The following is a 19,312-nucleotide window of genomic DNA, read 5'->3' as shown; positions in this document are numbered from 1 at the left end:
AAACTGCGTAAGTGACCGTAGCGGGCAGGTGTCGTGTTGATGCCCTAGGGACACAAAAAAATGTACTTGTGCTCTTGCTAACTCTCCAGAGCCCTGCCTTCCCGAGGGACAGGAGGCTTGTCTGGCACAGGTCGCTGCATGTACGGGCTTTACTGTCTTTGGCCTCATCCACGTTTGACTTCCTAGGCTGTTGGCAGCTGTTCTAGCATGAAAAACACCAGATGAAATTTTATTTTAGCAGTGAGTTTTTGTTGTTTTAATTAGCCATTTGAAGTGTGCTTTGCTACAAGTCAGATGAAAGCAGGTTACTACTACAGTGACATAGTAGATAATTAACTGGGGTGAAAGAAAGCCTAACTTCTTGGTTTTATTTGGAAAATAGTGTTTTAATTACCTAGTCTATCACAGAGGAAGGGAGAATTGTTACAGCTTATTGGAGTAAGAACAAAATCCAAGAGAGCCTTTGCTGTTGCAGACAGTCTCATATATGTTTGTTTTGCTTGTAGCTGCTGCACTTAAAATAAATGTCCCACGGACAACTGAAATGCTAAAATGCTCTTTCAAAACTCACAAAATGTTTTGTGAATGTTGTAACATTCATCCAGTGCCATTTCTCCTGTCCTCCTTTATTCTGTCTGTATCCTGATTCATGTCTTGCTCCCCCTGCTCTGTGAATTGATTAATCTTGGGTCTTTCCTCTGGTTAAATATAGTAACTCTTGCCCATGGCCCTTCTCCATTCCCATCTCTGGTATCTGGCTACAGGTTGTTTTCTACCTCTCCAGTGTTTCCCGGACAGGAGTACTTTGTCAGCATTTCAGTGATCTTACACAGCTGTGCAGCCCTCAGGGGCTGCTGGATGGTGGCTGGGCTGTATGGGGGCTTGTCCCTTTCCCAGGACATCCAGATAGCAAGAATGGGAAGTGGCAAGGTACTATCTCAGACTTGCTGGAAAATGAATGTGACTTGTAAAGTCCTGCAAGCCACACGTCCGGGGGGAGGCTGTGTACATTTTCTCTGGAGTCTGTCAGAGGATGAAAGAAGGGAGATAGACCACAAAGGAGCAGCAAGAAGGACCCTTAATGAGCCAGGGAAATGGACTGGGGATAGGGAATAGCTAAAACAACTTCTCACCTGTGTTTTGAGAAGCTGAAGCATTGGTAGGGTGTTTTTCTCTGTACTACTTGTAGCAAATGGCTTCAACTTGGATTGCTTTGCCCTTTATGATTGTACATAGATAGGTGGTATTGAACAATTGGAATGTTTTCTAAAAGTTTGATGCAAACGGACATACAGATATAGATGGAATTTAGAAATACTGTTAGTATCTATGGATGTCATTTCATTCTGTAGAAAACACCAGTATACATATTTGAAATTATTCTGGGCCTACTGGAGATTATAAATGTACATGTGTTTGTATGTATGGTGTATCTATATGTAAATACAACCCAGTCCACATATGCAGAGAAATTCATCCCTTTGTTACCTGATAAAGAGAACTCCAATGGCTAGAACAGCACTCTTTGAAATGGCTCAGAACTGTGGACAGTGAGGGTATCTGTGTCTTTGTATTTCCATGGAATGATGCAATATGGAGATGACTTCAGTGTAGTTTAGTTGTTTGTCATAGACAGCAAATAATGGGTTTTGTTCTGCTTTGTTTTTTTTTTCTTTTAGGAGAGGATGCTGCCTCACATATGAATTCCCATGTTTCTGCGGCCAAGGTGTCAGTGAAGCTGCCTTCCATGGACATAGATAGTGAAACACAGAGTATGAGTAGCATACGTGGCAATTCAGATTTTGCAGGGACAGATACATTTTAAAGCTCGTGGCTTTTTATGTCCGTCACTGTCAAAAGATTTTGTCATTGGTACATTTGTCTGCCCACTGTGATAGCTTGGATGTTTCATCAAAATTCCAGTCTTTCAGTACTATTTATTTTCTACTTTTTTTCTTATAATTTTGTGATGATTATAAATTTAGGCAATGATTCTGTTTGTGAATATATCAAATATTTTTAAGCAAATAAAATGCAATTCTTTCAGAATCATGGTGAGTATTAAAATCCATGGCAAAAGTCTGTCTCACTGATGGAAAAAAATGCTTGGCTCAGTATAATGTCAGTACTGTGAAAATGTTGAGCCAAAGGGAAATATATTTGAAACCAAAGTTTGCAGGAAAATTGTGTTTCTATGTATCTTCAGAGCTTGTTCATCCTTAGAAGACTGCTATCGCAAGTCAGTAATTCAAAATTGTATCTAAAAGAGACCATTAGAATTTGTATTGTTATTATGTTATTATTGTTATTATTCTTATTCTTTTTGGGGAATTACAAGAATTTTTCAGCATTTTGATGCTTGTTTCCCTAAAGATTTCACATCTTGAAACATGCCTGAATGAACAGTTCTGTGGGTAAGGTTATTTGTTTACATTTTTTAATATAAATTTCTCCTTCTCATGAGACAGAGCTGGTTGCTGCAATCTCAACCCTTCAGAAGCACGAAAATCTCTAGTCACCCTCCCAGAGATGGCTCAACTTTTTATTGTCTCAATCAGGACAACATGGTCGATTCAGCAGTGGCTATGGGGAAAGGCAGGATCATCTGCCCCAGGCAGCATCTAAGCAGAACAAAAAAAGAGGAATTTAGACATGTTCCAGTAGGAAAACTAGGAAAGGAGCTCTTCTCCAGACAGGGCAAACACATCTTTTGCTGTGTTCCTCATCCAGTCTGAGCTTTTCATGGGATATCTGTGGAAAAGAGGAGATACTGTGGCACTTTCAAAGACATGGAGCATGAAGGCATCTCTCAAAAGCTAGGAAAAAGTACTCCTTTCTGGTCGACTTGGACCTTGTTCTGACACCAGAGCATATAACTTCATCTGCACAACTTCCCTGCATTACTTAATAAGAGGCATTTTGTTGTTGCAGATACTCATAACCATGAACAATTCCCATTACTCTTATTTTATGGAACCATAGAATCATAGAATGTGTTGGGTTGGAAGGGACCTTTAAAGGTCATCTAGTCCAACCCCCCTGCAGGGACATCTTTAACTAGATTAGATTGCTCAGAGCCTAATCAAGACTGGCCTTTAATGCCTCCAGGGATGGGGCCTCCACCACCTCTCTGGGCAACCTGTTCCAGTGTCTCACCACCCTCATTGCGAAGAACTTCTTCCTAATGTCTAATCTAAACCTGCCCTGCTCTAGTTTAAAGCCATTGCCCCTCGTCCTATCGCTATGTGCCCTTGCAAACAGCCCCTCCCCAGCTTTCTTGTAGGCCCCCTTCAGGTACTGGAAGGCTGCTGTAAGGTCTCCCTGGAGCCTTCTCTTCTCCAGGCTGAACAGCCCCAGCTCTCTCAGCCTGTCTTCGTAGGAGAGGTGCTCCAGCCCTTTGATCATCTTCGTGGCCCTCCTCTGGACCCACTCCAACAGGTCCATGTCCTTCTTGTGCTGAGGGTTCCAGAGCTGGACACAGTACTCCAGGTGGGGTCTCACGAGAGCAGAGTAGAGGGGCAGAATCACCCCTCTGGAGCTGCTGGCCACGCTTCTTTTGATGCAGCCCAGGATACGATTGGCCTTCTGGGCTGCAAGTGCACATTGTCGGCTCATGTCCAGCTTTTCATCCATGAGTACCCCCAAGTCCTTTTCTGCAGGGCTGCTCTCTATCACATCATCCCCCAGCCTGTATTGATAATGAGGATTGTCCCAACCCAAGTGTAGGACCTTGCACTTGGCCTTGTTGAACTTCATAAGGTTTGCTCAGGCCCACCTCTCTAGCTCATCCAGGTCTCTCTGGATGACATCCCATCCCTCTGGCAGATCGACTGCACCACTCAGCTTAGTGTCATCGTCAAACTTGCTGAGGGTGCACTTGATCCCACTGTCCCTGTTACTGATGAAGATGTTGAACAGCACCGGTCCCAGTACAGATCCCTGAGGGGCACCACTTGTCACCCCTCTCTATCTGGACATCGAGCTATTGACCACCACCCTCTGGATGCGACCATCCAGCCAGTTCCTTATCCACCAAACAGTCCACCCATCAAATCTGTATCTCTCCAACTTAGAGATGTTGTGGGGGACCGTGCCAAAGGCCTTGCAGAAGTCCAGATAGATGGTATCCATAGCTCTCCCCTCGTCCACTGATGCAGTCACTCCGTTGTAGAAAGCCACTGGGTTGGTCAGGCAGGACTTGCCCCTGGTGAAGCCATGCTGGCTGTCTTGAATCACCTCCATGTCTTCCGCGTGCCTTAGCATAGCTTCTAGGAGGATCTGTTCCATGATATTCCCAAGCACAGAGGTGAGGCTGCCTGCACTGATTTAATCTCTCTGTAATAGAGAAAGATTAGAAGTTGCTCTTGGTTTTATTTTGATCTCATTGACCACAAGATTCAGTTGACTTGCTGCAGAATCTGCAAAGGTAAATGGAAAAAGAAAGGGCTTCAACCATTCACGTCAGTAATATCCAGAGGATTCAACATTAAAGGGAGTCTCTTTAGTGTGTTGTAGAGTTGATTTCTTGTCTGTCTTGGCAGACGTGTAAATAGTGGCTTTGGGTGAGGGTTAAAAGCATGGCAGGATTCATGCAACATGCAACAGCACTTTAAAAAAAGAAAAGGTACAAGTGAGACAGCATTACTGGGAGCTGGTTTTCAGCATGTGATGCCACACGCATTATCTGCAGTGGTGAAGCTGCTTCTAGATATTCTTACACTGTGACAAGCCACAAGCAGAGGCGAGCATCTATGAGGTTATGCTGATGCTGCTGTCTGTGGAATTGCGCTATAAATCAGACTATTGACACAATCAATGCTTTAAAAGACAGTAGCCTTTTTGGGGAAGGTGGAGATGTTCTTTTACCCGGCATCTCTTTGCTACAGCAAGGCATCAAGTGGTTGTGCTAGAAAAACTGCCAGGATAATGAAATGCAGTGGGGAGAACAAGAGCTTCTTCAACCAGCTTTCCTGCAAGAGAAAACCTTCATGAAATTATGTTCCACACACTCTGTCAATCTGCTAGGTTTTTAGGATGCTAATATATAATTTACGTCCCCTTTGTTGCAGTGTAAATAGGAAATGAGCTGTACTGTTTTTGTGTCCAAAGCTGTAGGCCTGGATGAGGACTGCAGTTTGCTAAACAAAGTACAGTAATCTAATCAAAGACATGCGGAGAGCTGACAAACTAAGGATGAGACAGGAGACAGCAGATGGATACACAGGCAAGGAGAGTGCACAGGAAAGGATGAAACAGCCCTGGCCGGTGAGAGAGGCAGGTGTCTCATCATACTAGGAATATAACTGTGTCAGATTTTACTGTCTGCAGTGCTGAGCATCTCACATTTTGCTCTAAGTTTTTTTTTGCTCTTATTTTTCTCTTCTTGGGAACAAATGCATCTAAGTCAAAGGTGGTGTGATTGTCGTTGACTGAATCCTGAAGAAATGATCTGTGTTTTTATGAAAATATGTCAGAAAATCCCCAGTGAAGGCCATTTTCAATCAATTTTAAAAATCCCCCTAGAGTTACATTCTTTCTCAACTCAACATGACTGACTGATCTTCTTGGAAGCTTCTGGGTGCCTGGCGCTGTGCTACAAAGATCTGCTACTGGTGGGGATTACACTGTGGCAGTGGGACATGCTAATTGTTCATCCCCACTGCAACCTCCGCTGTTCCCATTCAAAAAGAATTTTGGAGGTGTGAAAAAAGTGCAAACTATTTGCTTTTCCTTCCCCAAAGCTTCCCCAAAATGAAGTATCCTGCCACATAAACAAAAGGGGACCTCTGTAAATCTGGCACCCCATGCATAGGCCTATTAAAAGTATTTATATTCCTAGGAAAAGTAAAGGCTGCAGGGCTGGGGGGCTTTGGTTTTAATCAGAGTCTTCATTTTTCCTTTGAAATGGAAAAAAAAAAGTATCTTCTAGGAATTTATCTATTTCTTACTTTTGGATTCAGTCTTGTATTTCAGATCCTAGTAAATAGTTTTCCGGAGTTTGAAATGGTAAGCAGGTGTTCTATGAACACAGCCAAGCTGTGATAAGGAGTTCACAGAATCGTAGGGTTGGAAGGGACCTCTGGAGATCATCTAGTCCAACTCCCCTGCCAGAGCAGGGTCACCTAGAGCAGGCTGCACAGGAATGTGTCCAGGTGGAGTTTGAATGTCTCCAGAGATGGAGACTCCACCACCTCTCTGGGCAGCCTGTGCCAGGGCTCTGCCACCCTCAAAGGAAAGAAGTTCCTCCTCATGTTTAGGTGGAACTTCCTATGCTCAAGTTTGTGCCCATCACCTCTTGTCCTGTTAATGAGCACCACTGAAAAGAGCCTGGCCCCATCCTCCTGTATTTATTTCCTTTAAGGAAATTCAATTTATTTCCTTCCTGTATATATATCCTTTAAGTATTTATAAGCACTGCTAAGATCCCCCCTCAGTCTTCTTTTTTCTAGACTGAAGAGACCCAAATCCCTCAGCCTTTCTTCATAAGAGAGGTGTTCCAGTCCCCTTATCATCTTGGTAGCCCTTTGCTGTATGCTCTCCAGGAGTTCCCTGTCCTTCTTGAACCGGGGAGCCCAGAACTGGACACAGTGCTCCAGGTGCAGCCTCACCAAGGCAGAGTAGAGGGGGAGGATGACCTCCCTCAATCTCTGCTTGCCACACTCTTCTTGATGCACCCCAGGATGCCACTGGCCTTTTTGGCCACAAGGGCACATTGCTGGCTCATGGTCATCCTGTTGTCCACCAGGACTCCCAGGTCTCTTTTCCACACAGCTGCTCTCCAGCAGGACAGCCCCCAACCTGTACTGGTGCATGGGGTTATTCCTCCCCAGGTGCAGCACCCTACACTTGCCCTTACTGAATTTCATAAGGTTCCTCTCTGCCCAGCTCTCCAGCCTGTCCAGGTCTCTCTGTATGGCGGCACAGCCTTCTGGTGTGTCAGCCACCCCTCCCAGCTTTGTGTCATCAGCAAACTTGCTGAGGGTGCACTCTATCCCTTCATCCAGGTCATTGATGAATATATTGAACAGGGCTGGACCCAGTACTGACCCCTGGGGAACACCACTCGTCACTGACCTCCAACTAGACTCTGTGCCCCTAATCACAACCCTCTGAGCTCCGTCTTTCAACCAGTTTTCTGTCCACCCCACTGTCCATTCATCTAACCCACACTTCCTAAGCTTCCCTATGAGGATGCTGTGGGAGACCGTGTCGAACGCCTTGCTGAAGTCAAGGTTGGACAACATCTACCGCCCTCCCCTCATCTATCCACCCAGTCATGCCATCATAGAAGGCTATCAGATTAGTCAGACATGATTTCCCCTTGGTGAATCCATGTTGAGTACTTCTGATAGCTTTCTTTTCCTCCACATCCCTTGAGATGATGCCCAGAACGATCTTTCCAGAAATCTTTCTTTTGTCTGTCTGCATCTCGCCAAGTTCCGTTTTGTTTCTACAGCTTTTATGATTGAAAACGCACATTTCTCATGGGCACTCACAGAACTGAAACAGCATGATTTGCAAGCTTGCTAAATGGATTTCTTCCAAGCAAGTCATTGGGGTATGTCATCAAAGCTTAACAGCATCAAATAGAATTCCATCCAGGAAAAGTATTAAAAAAACACCTCTTTACAGCTATATTTCAGGTAATTCTCAGCAGCAAAGAGGTTAGGAGAGTGTTACTGGATTTCAGGATTGTAGTGTGGAAACCAAAACCCTGGCTTTATTTTTTGGTTCAACTGAATCCCTGGTGAAGCTTGCTCATGTCTTAAACTAGGAAAACACTCAAACGAGAGTATTTGTTCATACATTGGACTTGCAGTATAGGAAAGTGCAAAACTGAAATGTCAGAAGTGTTTATATTTGCAGAGCATCTTCTGACTTTGGTGAGCAAAATCTGTCGCTTTGGAAGTGAGGTGCTCAAAATCCACGTGTTTTTTTTTCTCATCCTCTCCCCCTCCCTGAAGAAAACACAGAGATGCTGTATGGTGAGTGTGGCAGCAATAAAGAGAAAGGGTGGATCTACAGGGACATCATGAAATTCCTGGCACAAGTGGAGATCTCTGCTTCCAGGTCAGTACAGGCTCTTGGGACAGGACTCCAGCCATAAGCTGGTAGGTAGTTTGTCTGATGCCTGTGTCACCCTTCCCCTGTTCAGCTGACTTATCTTGGTTTTCAGTATAGGAAGCAGAAAATGTCATGTGCACGCTTAATCTTACCTGAATTGTGGGAAAGCGGATAAAGTGAGTTTTCTGTTGTTCCCCTTCATAGCTCAGAGATGGAAGTTGCCAAAATTATCTGCTAAAAACATATGCTAACCTTGCAAGGTGCTTTACAAATCACTACTGGATGTTATTTCTGTCCTGACCAGGTAAAGATGTATGTGCCAACCTCCTCCCTGTGAATTAAGGACTCAGATGTTTAAAATTACACATGTACAAAAATTTGCTGGATCCCAGTCTGAAATGTAGCCATTTAAGAGCTGGAATCCTGCAGCTGTTTAACAGCTCGCTGTTAACACTTGACACAAGAGTTTAAGACAGAAAGGCAAGACGATTGTATCCTACAGAATTGATGTGACATCCTTTCTACAGGTGTCTAGCAGTGTTTTCTGTGTGGGACTGACAGCTGTTGTATAAGCGTTGTGTTATTTTTACTGGTTGGCAGGTGTGTTCCAAAGGAGCTCTTCTTTTTTTTTCTCCCCTTCTGCTGCACTCACGATTTAGATACATGTTGTCAAAAGTTGTCTCTAAAATATTCATTATTGTGCTTGTGCATTGAGATAATGCTAAGCCAGGAAGAATTCTGGACACCTCTTTGTGGCTTCTTCAGCCAGATGGGGCTCTTCTCTGCCTCTCCAGGGTTGTCCTTTTGACATCTCATTACAGAAACAGGTGAGGGAACCTCAACAGAAGCTTTTGTCAGAAATCTCAAAAAAATTTGAGATCTCACTATGGTGACATGGCCATAATAATGGCCTGGGCCCTGCTTCTGTGATGGCAATAATACAAACCCACAATCCTGTATCCACATCTAGAGCTTTTGTTGTATTGTGGGTAGAAGGTGAAACCCCCTTTTGGTCTCATTCTCTGCCTTCAGAGGTGAGTGCAGAAAGTGGACTCATGATTTAGGAGTTATTTTTCTTCCTTGTACGTTGCTTCCTCCCTAGGTTAGAAACCAGAATGTTAAATCAGAAGTGGAATCAGAAGCCTGTGAAGCACCTTGTTCATGGACAAGGTCATTCCCCAGTATTTCCAGTCCAAGAAAGGGCCATTTTGGGAAGAGGTGCTTTTTCATCACCCCTCTGTAGAGCTTGCTTGGGGCAGAGAAGCATCATAGTTCTGAGCACCCTTCGCCCCAAAGGCCTGTAGGTCTTCTAGGCTGATGGGTCTTGCACTGAAGCCATTGAGTACCTTGATGGGTTACGTGAAGACACATGAAGACCCTGAAATAGCTTGAACTAAAAGCCAATGGAGTTCTTGCCCATGTAGTTGCCATTGCACGTCTACGGCAGTTCTCAGAAAAATAGTTGGGAGAGAGATGCAAAAATCAGTCACCTGAAGAGTTGAGTGGGTGCTGAGTAAAGAACTTTACTAAACATCAAAAAACTGAAACCAACTGGAAAGCTACAATCCTGCTACTGCCGTCTACTTTGCCGATGAGCTGGAAGCCCAGGCAGCTGCCAGGAGGGACATTTGGGAGGAAGGCAGTGATCGTGGCAGGCATCAAGCAGGGCACTGCCAGCAGTGGCAGTCTTTGTCCTGCCTGCCCTGGGCAGGCAGAGCACCAGCTCTGACTCTTCAGGCCCTTTCTTGGCTCTGTCTTTTCCCGGCAGGAGTGCTCAGCCCTGCAAATTAGGGTTGCTAACATTTCATTTTGCCTTTAACTGGCTGCAGGCAGAGCCCCCCGTGCAGGGACACACTGCGGTCATATCTGTGGGGTCCTTCCTTGCTCTACTGTCTCAGCACACCGATTTCTTACTGTCAGCTGAAAAAATCTCCCCCAGTTGGTGCCTGTTCCTTAATATACGTCCAGTTGTACTTACCCTGCAGCCTGTTACCACCTGGATAGCCAACCGTTTCATCACCATGTAAAAATCTGGCCACTGAAATGATGACTTAGAGATTATTTTTAATGGGTTCTGGGAGATGCTTCTTCCAGTGATTTTGCTGGGTGAGTAGCATCCTGTCATTTTCGCACCGCCCCCACCCCCCTTCTTTTTATTCTGACAGTCTTGGAAATTGTGCTCTTCCTGCGTGATATGCCCTTGGAGAAGGGCATTCAGCATCCTGCATCTGTCACATAAATACTGTCTTCCCTTTCCGTGCTGCAGAGTTGTGGCTCCTTCCCTGCTGCGTTTCTTTAATCAGCACCTATGCCAAAGCAGTGGGCACTGAGCCATGGATCAAACCTGGTACTTGCTGTGAAACCCAGCATCTGCTTAAATAGTACTTAATGTCTGTTAATGCCGATTGTTTAATGCAGTTTCCTAGGCAGTATGGTGCCAGGTGCTGTAGAGTAAGGGACTCCTCTGGCCGATAAGCTTTGCAGCTCAAGACTGAGGAGGATTTCCCATTCTGTGCTCGGGTTGCTGTGCCGTTGCCTCTTTCAGTGCCAAACTTTGAACAGTTGATTCTGTTTTGTTTCCCCAGATAAATTAACTAAAGCCTTCTTTGCAATAAGTATTTTCTTTTTCAAAGCAGTCGCACTCTTGCCTCTTCTAATTTCGATAAGGGTGTTGTTCAGGGCAGGGGATGCCAGTGGTTTTGTTTAGGTTCTTATAGACCTTTGTAGGGACGACAGTGTCTGGTTTCTGCAAGTCCTGCTAAAACCAGGAGGGTGCAGATGGATGAGATGGGGACTGCACCACAAAAAAGCACCCTTACGGAAAACAAAGAGCAGGAGTGTGGGTCAGAGGGTGACAGATCCCTCTTTCATGCTTGTAGAAACAGTTTTGCGTCTTCTTGTTGTACTGTTTGACAGGTAAAGATCCTTTAGGGAGGAACACTTTTTTTCTCTATACTGGGCCAATAAATAACAGCAAAGAACTGCTCATCCCTGCCTACCTGAACTATTTTTGTTGTTATCTTAATTGCTTCCTCCTCACAACCCACACTCAATCTTTTCAGAAAATCAGAGCCTTGAACTTCATTCCAGGATCTTGAGGAAATCTTGCATCTCCCTACCGTTTCCCAGCCTCTCTCATCTACGAGAACAAACCCTATCTCTCCTTGCCTCTTGTAGTCTGAATTTCCTCAGGGATTATCTAAACAGAGCCCACGTGACTCATTTCTCTCAAGCCCTCTACAAATGGGAAAGCATAAATCATGGGTCCCTACAAATAAAGACAACTGGCAAGATGTTATTTTTCTCTATCTGAAGTAACACCAGTTTTTAATCTGCCGCCTCCTAGAAGCATGTCTGTTCAGAGAAAGTACAACCATTACCATGTATACACAATGTTCTTCTGCCACTTCTCCTTGCAAGCTATAATGGGAACCCTATGCCAGAAACATTGAAAGAAATGCAGCCAAGTGAATTCCTCTTACTGTTTTCACTTCTTCAACTTGGCTTTGAAACCAGAAAGCATGCCTGCTTGTAAGGAAAGGAACAGCCAGCTAAGAAAGGGAAAATCCTGACCGTGAAATCCCACTGCAGCTTAATTTTCAGACTTGTGACTTTAGTTCAAGCACCATGTTATAGTTGGGGGGTGGGGATGGGTGTTGGGATGTCATTAATTCTGAAAATATTCTTTGTAAACTGAAGAAAGGGTAAGTTCTTGCCGTAACAAAAACAACTCCGAGCTGAACACTTAAAAATGCTTCAAAACCTGGAGATGTTTTTACAGTTAAACCTCATCTGGAGTTCATTTAAAATAATCATGTTTACATGGAGGTGAATTAGAGTGCTGAGCTCTGCCAATGCCTCACTGTAGTTAAAAGTACACAGCCGAGAATTATAACCGTGGTAATTCAGTCCCTGAGTGCTGCACTCCCGGGTACGTGCAAGAACCCAGAGGCAGAAAGGCCAGCCTGCAGGGGTGGTGGGGAGACAAAATCACTTTAAGCACTGATGAATCTTGTAGGAATATTCCAGGGGGAATAAGTGCTGGGTCCATGCTTTGCCTTTCATTACAAAACAGCTATTTCTGTGTATCCAAAAAGTAAGCCTATACAGAGGTCCTATTGCTGTGTCTCTGCAGAGGGTGGGAGTCAGTTTGCTAGGCAACAAAGATGTCCACATCTCTGCTAGCCCTCTGCACCTCCTTATGGTTTTTGGAACAGGATGCGGGTCATCTCTGCTCTTGGAGACTCCTCCTTTGGGGTAAGGCAGGTCATCAGCTTCCCTGGATGGCAGGGATCAGGGGGTGGTCAAAATGAACCCACCCCAAGGGTTATTTCCCAATAGCACCATTGGCCTGAGAGCCTCCAAGTGAGCAGATGTCATCTCCTAACCTTTCTTTGAGGAATGTTGGCTGCTAAATGTGTATTTGGAGTTGGCAGTGACCTGGATGGGTCGCTGCAAACGTTTCGCAGTTCCACTCCCAGCCTTCAGTTCAGCTACTCCTATTTTAAGGGCTGTCTGCTTAAGAGTAAGATGTACTTATGAAAAGAGTTTTGCATCTGATACGCATGTATATTACCTGGGAACGTCTCTGGCATGTCTGTGCTGTGTGGTCCTTCCAGGAGCCTGAGAAAGCATTTCTCTCGCTAAAATTTTGAGTGGCGGGATTACTTCCCAGCTAAGGTCTGTGAGTAATTGCAGACAGCAAAGCTTCTTGGTTTTGCTTTGATGGTGAAAAATGCAGTTGCCTTGAGTGTCGGCTGATATGAGAAGGAGCTTTATTTCAGGCAGCCTCTGCTGTTTTCAGTAAATTGAAGCTCATGGTTGTTGCAAGCTCTCTCCTGACCCTCAGCTTCTCTCCTATCTCTCTCTGCTGTTATTGAGCTGTTACCGGAGGTGCTCTTCCCTCCTGGGCTCTCAGCCAGCTCCTGGAGATGCTGTTCCTGCTCAGACTGGTCCTGGCAGACTGGACCTGTCCTTGTCAGGCTGCATGTCAGCAGGGACACGTGGCCTGGCAGCTGCTTCATGCTGGAAACTCATTTTTTGCTGTATTCCTTGTTACTGCACCCTGTGCTGGCCAGGAAATGTCAGTGATGGGGCTGCCAGCTTGGGCTCTGCTCAACAGCCCGCATAGCTGCACGCGTGCACCCCAAAGAGAAAGGGAGATACAGGGAAAAAGGGAGATGACAAGAGGCAGGGTTACAAATCATACCGAGGAAGGTGTAAAGCAGATAGGGACAAGCAGGGGATGTGTGTTGGCAGCAGATGGGCTCTGTGCTGGGTGCTCACTCGTTTTGGTCTGGATCTGTATGACCATGAGATCTCTTTCTCTGAGTGGAACTAAGCTAGAGGAATCTCAATGAGATCAAAGGGAGATCATTTTATTACAGTGGCCTGCAGGTTCCTTTTTTGTGGGTATTATTGTTGTTGCTTAATATAGGGGATCAAATTCTTAGATGATATAAATCTGCATGACCTCCATTGGCACTACAGCCATTTACCGCATCTTGTGATTTACTGGGTCTGCGTTAGCACCCCGCACGGATGGTTCCCAAGCTGTCATCTGCAGACAACTGGAGTCACAACCACGGGTACGTGGCCATCAGTTGGGTGTTTGCAATCTTCTCCAAACCATCTTCCATTAAAGGCTTAGTAATTAGACTGCCTTGTATTCCACAATAAATTTCATGTGTTGACAGCAGTCTGTGATCCAAAAGCTATGGATGCCACTGCTCTAAACACTCCTCACTAATTCATTAGCTTTTAATTTGTGGAAATAAAAGATTCTCGTTATTTTTTTAATTTTTTTTTGGTCACTTGTGGGGCTGGGGAAGCTCTTTGCCAGCAGCTTTGCCCAGAGATTTGTTTCTCCAGATAACAAATCTTGGGACCAGCAACTGAACTGGGACACGCTGCCATTTTAATGAACTGTAAATTTAGAGCATCTTAGCAGACTTGGAAAAAGTGTAAATCATAGGTTACTTCTGATTTCTTTTGTTTGTTTCACAAGTGCACAAGTAGCCAAACATTAGGTTTCTTTCAACAGTGACAGGCTAATTATTTCAAAATGGGGTGATATATTTCGAAATACGTTGAGTGCTGCACTGAGGAATCATCTGGGATATCTGTTCCTGAAGAACGCTGTGTAGGAACATCACTTCTAAAAAGAGATAAGCCAGTTCAAACAGGATACGAGGGAACCTCGCAAAGCTGAGAAAATTACTGTCATGACAGCTGTAAAACTGAAAAACTCTTGGAAATGCAGCCTGGGAACACTGCTCTTAAACAGAAGCAGAGGAAAAACTGATCTGAGCTTCTAGGCAGGGTGGGGGAAGCACGGGGCTCTTGCAAAGCCTTTACTGGCGTTAAAACGTTCCTTCCCAGTTCCTGTCTGCAAGAGCATTTTGTAGGCTGCTTTAGAAGGCCAGTTCTCACACAAGGTAATTAGCTGGAAATTCAGATCGTTTTCAGCAAATGTGAGATAGTTGTCACAGATTTTATTTTTCCTGTGCTGTGGACATGTGCTGGTGGCCACCACCAGAAACACAACACAAAACTAGAGGGATGCAGTACAGCTGTTACACTTTATCTGTTATTTTTACAGCTATTTCTGTATCTTGCTAGGTATCTTTGTTAGGGAAAAGGTTGTTTTGTTGGGTTTTTTTTTCAAGAGGTGTGTGGTGTCGCAGGAATTTTTAACTGTGATATTTAACTTTTGCATGGCAAGTGAAACATCTGAAGAAAAGAATGCTCAGAAATGGGATAGTTTAAAGGGTGCAAGGCTGAACTCTTGCAGTAAGGAATAAATAAGAATGAAGGTAATGCATACAGTTCTGATGCAGCCCAAGTACCTGCTTGAATGCTGTTTTACTGTGACTTTGTCCCTGAGCGTATTTGAATTGTTTGGGCTGCTGCTAGTAAAATCGACACAGTATCTACACAAAAAGGAAGATATTAATGTGCAAAGGTTTTGAGCAACTTGACAGACGCTCTGAAAGGAGCAGGGCCAGGGACAAGCTTAGAAATGTGGAAGTATTTTGGATTACTGCACCAAAGCCTCAATTTCACAAGATATTTAAAACACATGCCTACATTTAAGCATATGAATACTTGTACCGGCTTCAATGAGACCCTTCTCTTGGATAAATTTAGGCATAGGCTCAGATGTCTCACTGAATGAAAAACGTAGAAAGACTCCACGGACTTCCTCCTCAGAGCCCAAAAGTAACAACTCCGAGTAAATCCCAGTTGCGTATGTAAAGCAGATGAGTGCAAAGAACACTGTGATAAATCCACAAACAGTTCTTAAATCTTGCTGATTTTTAATCTGATAACTCTTCCTCCCTCAGACAAACGGATGGATATAGTATTTCGGCTCTCAGACTGCATGCCGGTATGCACAGGTGTATTACATGCTGCATCTCAGGGCAGTGATAGTATGCAGAAATTAGGAATTTGTGTTGTTCAATTAGAAATAGATGGGGTTTAAGCTGTCTTTCATTAAGACTATTTATTAACAGAGAGCTTTCCCGCTCAGCCAGCAAATGCTTCTTTAGAGGTGCTGCTGCTGCAAAGCCAGTTTATACACGGATTCCTGATGCTCACGTCGCAGATAAAATAAAATCATTTCTCCTGCCGCTCCCTGTCCTCTGCTGCTGTCCCAGATGAGGGATTTGCTCCAGATGGCAGCGGCAGGTGGGAGCACTCTGTGCTGGGGGACAAGGAGGGAGTTGTGCTCCATTCCCTGTGCACCCCTCACGGGTGATGTCTGGAGGACAAACATGACAAACCCCCACGACTGTCCACTCCAGCCGAGCTGAGAAATGGCTGCAAAAGGACCTCCTGCTCCTGTCTCCCTGCCAACATCATCTGGTCCTTCCCTGCATCCTTCAGGCATCACCAGAGGTAATGGGGAATAACTGGAAATCCCTGGGTTTGTGCTTTCTCAGAGGATGGAGCAACCCATCCTTGTTTCTTGCCTAATGCACCCAGTGGCGCCCCCATTGCCCGCTGGACCAGCACCATGTGAGTCTGTGCTACCACATATTGCCCTGCACAGCAAGGCTGGTGGCCAGCCTGGCTCCGAGCTTCAACAAGAATATCCTCCTCCATTGGAAAACAACTTTTAAAAATAGTATTTTGAATTTCAGAGTTCATGATCGAAGATACTGGAGACGTAATGGATCAGGTCGGCAGAACAGCTCCCGGATGAGTTGCCAGCATCCCATCAAGAGGTATGGCAGCTCCAGGAGCTGATGGCTATCCAGGGATGACACCAGTTCTTGGCTGGGGTTTGGCCCAGAGTTTCTGAAAGCAAGAGGAGGGGTTGAAAAGTGAAGCCATCTATCGATTTCAGCCAAGAGAGGCCAAGGACAGGCAGGCAGCTGCTGACGTTCACAGCCTGGCAGAGCCAGTGTGGGAAAGGCGAGGAAGCCACTCATCCCTGCTGCAGATGGGAGGGCAACTGGCTGTGAAAACAGTCAGAGGGGACCATTAGAAGACCTTTAAACAAAGCAGGTCCCCAGATCTGAAAAAATCCCTGCTGGTTGGAGAATTAGGGATCTCCTGTAGACTGTGCTTTATTGAGTGCTGAAGCCAGGGCTGTGTCACCATTACCTGCTAGCCCAGATACCCATGGAGTTATAGATACTGGCTCTCACAAGGCAGTAGTTAGGTGACCAGTGCAGCCCATTTTACCACTGTTCGCCATCATCTCTGCCCTCCTGTGCTGGTGCTCCCTGGGCCCTTTGCCCAGTGTTGAGGTGCTCAGACTGGCCTGAACCTTCCTTCACGCGGGCTCAGGGTTTTGTGCTTTTGCGTTCTCTCAGATCAGTTTGGGCTGCTCTGACCCCAGCAGTCTGGGGCTGCAGTTAGCTAGTGCAGCACAGCCTTCTTTAAATCCCAAATACCCTCTTTTTTGAGGATGATAGGCGCAAAGACAGCAGCATCAGGAGCCTGTTCTTCAGCAAGATGCGTTAAGTCACCAGTATTACGTTTGCTCTTACTGATGAAGACTGGCTTTAATGCCAAAATATGAAATAAAATAATTTATTTTTTGCTAGCTGGCTTGATGTTCGCACTGAAAGGAAAGGTTTCTCATGAGCTTCTGGAGTGGGGGAGCCACCAGCTTCATGCAGCAGCAGAGCCTGTCCCTGATGGCTTCTTTTTGTGAAGAGGATTTCAGAAGACCCATGACTCCTGCAGCCAAAAAGCACTGGTACAGAAGCTTCATCTAAAAGCTGATTTAAAACTTTTTATTTGGTTATGAGTTAATAAGAGCAAAACAGAGCTGCTGCTTGGGACATGCATCAAAAGAAGCATGGCCAGTAGGTCGAGGGAGGTGATTCTGCCCCTCTGCTCTGGTGAGACCCCACCTGGAGTACTGCATCCAGCTCTGGAGTCCTCAGCACCAGAAAGACATGGACCTGTTGGAACGGGTCCAGCGGAGAGCCATGAAGATGATCAGAGGGCTGGAGCACATATGCTATGAGGACAGGCTGAGAGAGTTGGGGCTGTTCAGCCTGGAGAAGAGAAGGCTCCGAGGAGACGTTATAGCAGCCTTCCAGTACCTAAAGGGGGTCTCCAGGAAAGATGGGGAGGGACTCTTTATCAGGGAGTGGAGTGATAGGATGAGGGGTAGTGGTTTCAAACTGAAAGAGGGGAGATTTAGATTGGATATCAGGAAGAAATTCTTTACTCTGAGGGTGGTGAGGCACTGGAACAGGTTGCCCAGGGAGGTTGTGGATGCCCCTTCCCTGGAAGCGTTCAAGGCCAGGCTGGATGAGGCTTTGAGCAGCCTGGTCTAGTGGGAGGCATCCCTGCCCATGGCAGGGGGGTTGGAATGAGATGATCTTTAAGGTCCCTTCCAACCCGAACCATTCCGTGATTCTATGTTGAATTCCCTGTGCAGAAGCTCAAGAACTGAACTAAATTCTCAACTTGGAAGACCTTCCTCCAGCTGGGGTGAGAGCTACTAGCACAAAAACTTCTGTTCATGCTTTTGTGTGTGTCTTTTGTAGGATATTGCGGTGCTCACTGTGCTGTCTGCCATGCAAGCACCTTCCAAGTACCAGAGTGATTTGAGTGCTTTGATTTTTGTGTTGAGTTCCTCCTCACACAGCCAGGAGATAAGATCAGCCTTGATTCCAGACAGTGTTTTCTGAGTGCTGCTTTTGGCCCAGGCAGTTTTTGTTTCCAAAGCTCTCGCTAACTGGCTGGGCTGGGGGCTGCTCACATATCCCTATCGATCTGCTCTCATGTCCAGCTGAGTTCATTTTGCTGCTCTGGCTATTTCATTGATCCCCTCATTAATCTGCCTCCAGACTCCTCTTTCAGACATTTTGCAGATTCTCGGCAGCTTTGCCTGGAGCAGGAAAGTATTTTTCTTCTTTCTGCTGAGTTTACAGGAGGTGAATTTAGAGAGCTGCCAACGCCTGTGAACTTCCCAGGCTGCAGCAGAGGCGTTGCTACCTGTAAGTTAAAACCCAAGGCTGAATTGGTTTTCTCTTGTTTTGCTAATTGGCGAATGGTTGCTAGTTATTGCTTTTGTGCTGGTCCTTGATTTCTAGGTCTCTCTGTCATATTATGCTGTTCAGATGAAAAACGGAAATATCATGCTTTTCTTGGGATACACCAACAACTCGGGAAGGGGGTGAGTGTAACTGAACAGACTTCCCACCTTCAGGAGCAGGGAAACTGCTGAACTGTCGCCTGCCTTGTGTTGAGCAGTGAGCTGCTGCTCATATTTGTTGTGTTTATTTCTCCAAAGAGAGCCGGCAAAGAAAGACTTTTGCCTCCATCATGCTGTAGATCCAGGCGCTTTATGCCTTCGCAGGGAGTCACTTGAACGGGGTTGTCCTTGCCTTGTCCTCGCTTTTGAACAATGAAACCCCTGCTCCTCCAAAATAAATGGTTTTAAGTAGTTATGAGGCTATAAAAAAATAAAAGAAAAATGCTGTGAGAAATTTTTCAGAACCGCTGATGATGCATCTGTGACCAGTGATGGAAAAATGCACTCCGGCTGCTCTTCTGAAGCTTTCACCAGTGCTTAACTTCTGGCAAAGCCTACCTTCAGTCAGGCCGGTGGCAGTAGCAGTGCAGCCATACTTGCATGGACGTCCCTGAACTCCCCCAGAGCCTTTGCAGAATGGGGACAAACAATTTCCGTTATTTTTCTTCGTAACTCTTCAGTTTGCTCTTGGTAATCATGGGCTGGCAAGAGAAAGAGAAACCATTGGGTGCACGTGCAGAG

The 19,312-nt window shown here is 45.4% G+C and overlaps 1 protein-coding gene across 4 annotated transcripts in view; it reads left to right on the top strand.

Annotated features, from left to right (window-relative positions):
• KIAA0586 (KIAA0586 ortholog) overlaps nucleotides 1-2,251 on the top strand; it is a 76,583-nt gene extending 74,332 nt beyond the window's left edge. For 2 of the 4 annotated variants that reach the window (XM_063333663.1, XM_063333666.1), the window contains exon 30: nucleotides 1,680-2,251. In XM_063333663.1, the coding sequence (XP_063189733.1) occupies nucleotides 1,680-1,825 (146 nt within the window). In that variant the 3' untranslated portion in view covers nucleotides 1,826-2,251. The remainder of the gene's footprint in view (nucleotides 1-1,679) is intronic. The other 2 variants (XM_063333661.1, XM_063333662.1) reach the window with 2 other exon arrangements.
• Nucleotides 2,252-19,312: the final 17,061 nt, after the last annotated feature.

This window comes from Chroicocephalus ridibundus, chromosome 4 (genome assembly GCF_963924245.1).
Source record: "Chroicocephalus ridibundus chromosome 4, bChrRid1.1, whole genome shotgun sequence".
Lineage (NCBI taxonomy): Eukaryota > Metazoa > Chordata > Aves > Charadriiformes > Laridae > Chroicocephalus > Chroicocephalus ridibundus.
The sequence above is the reverse complement of the archived record's forward strand: the minus strand, read 5'-3'. Positions and strand labels throughout refer to the sequence as shown.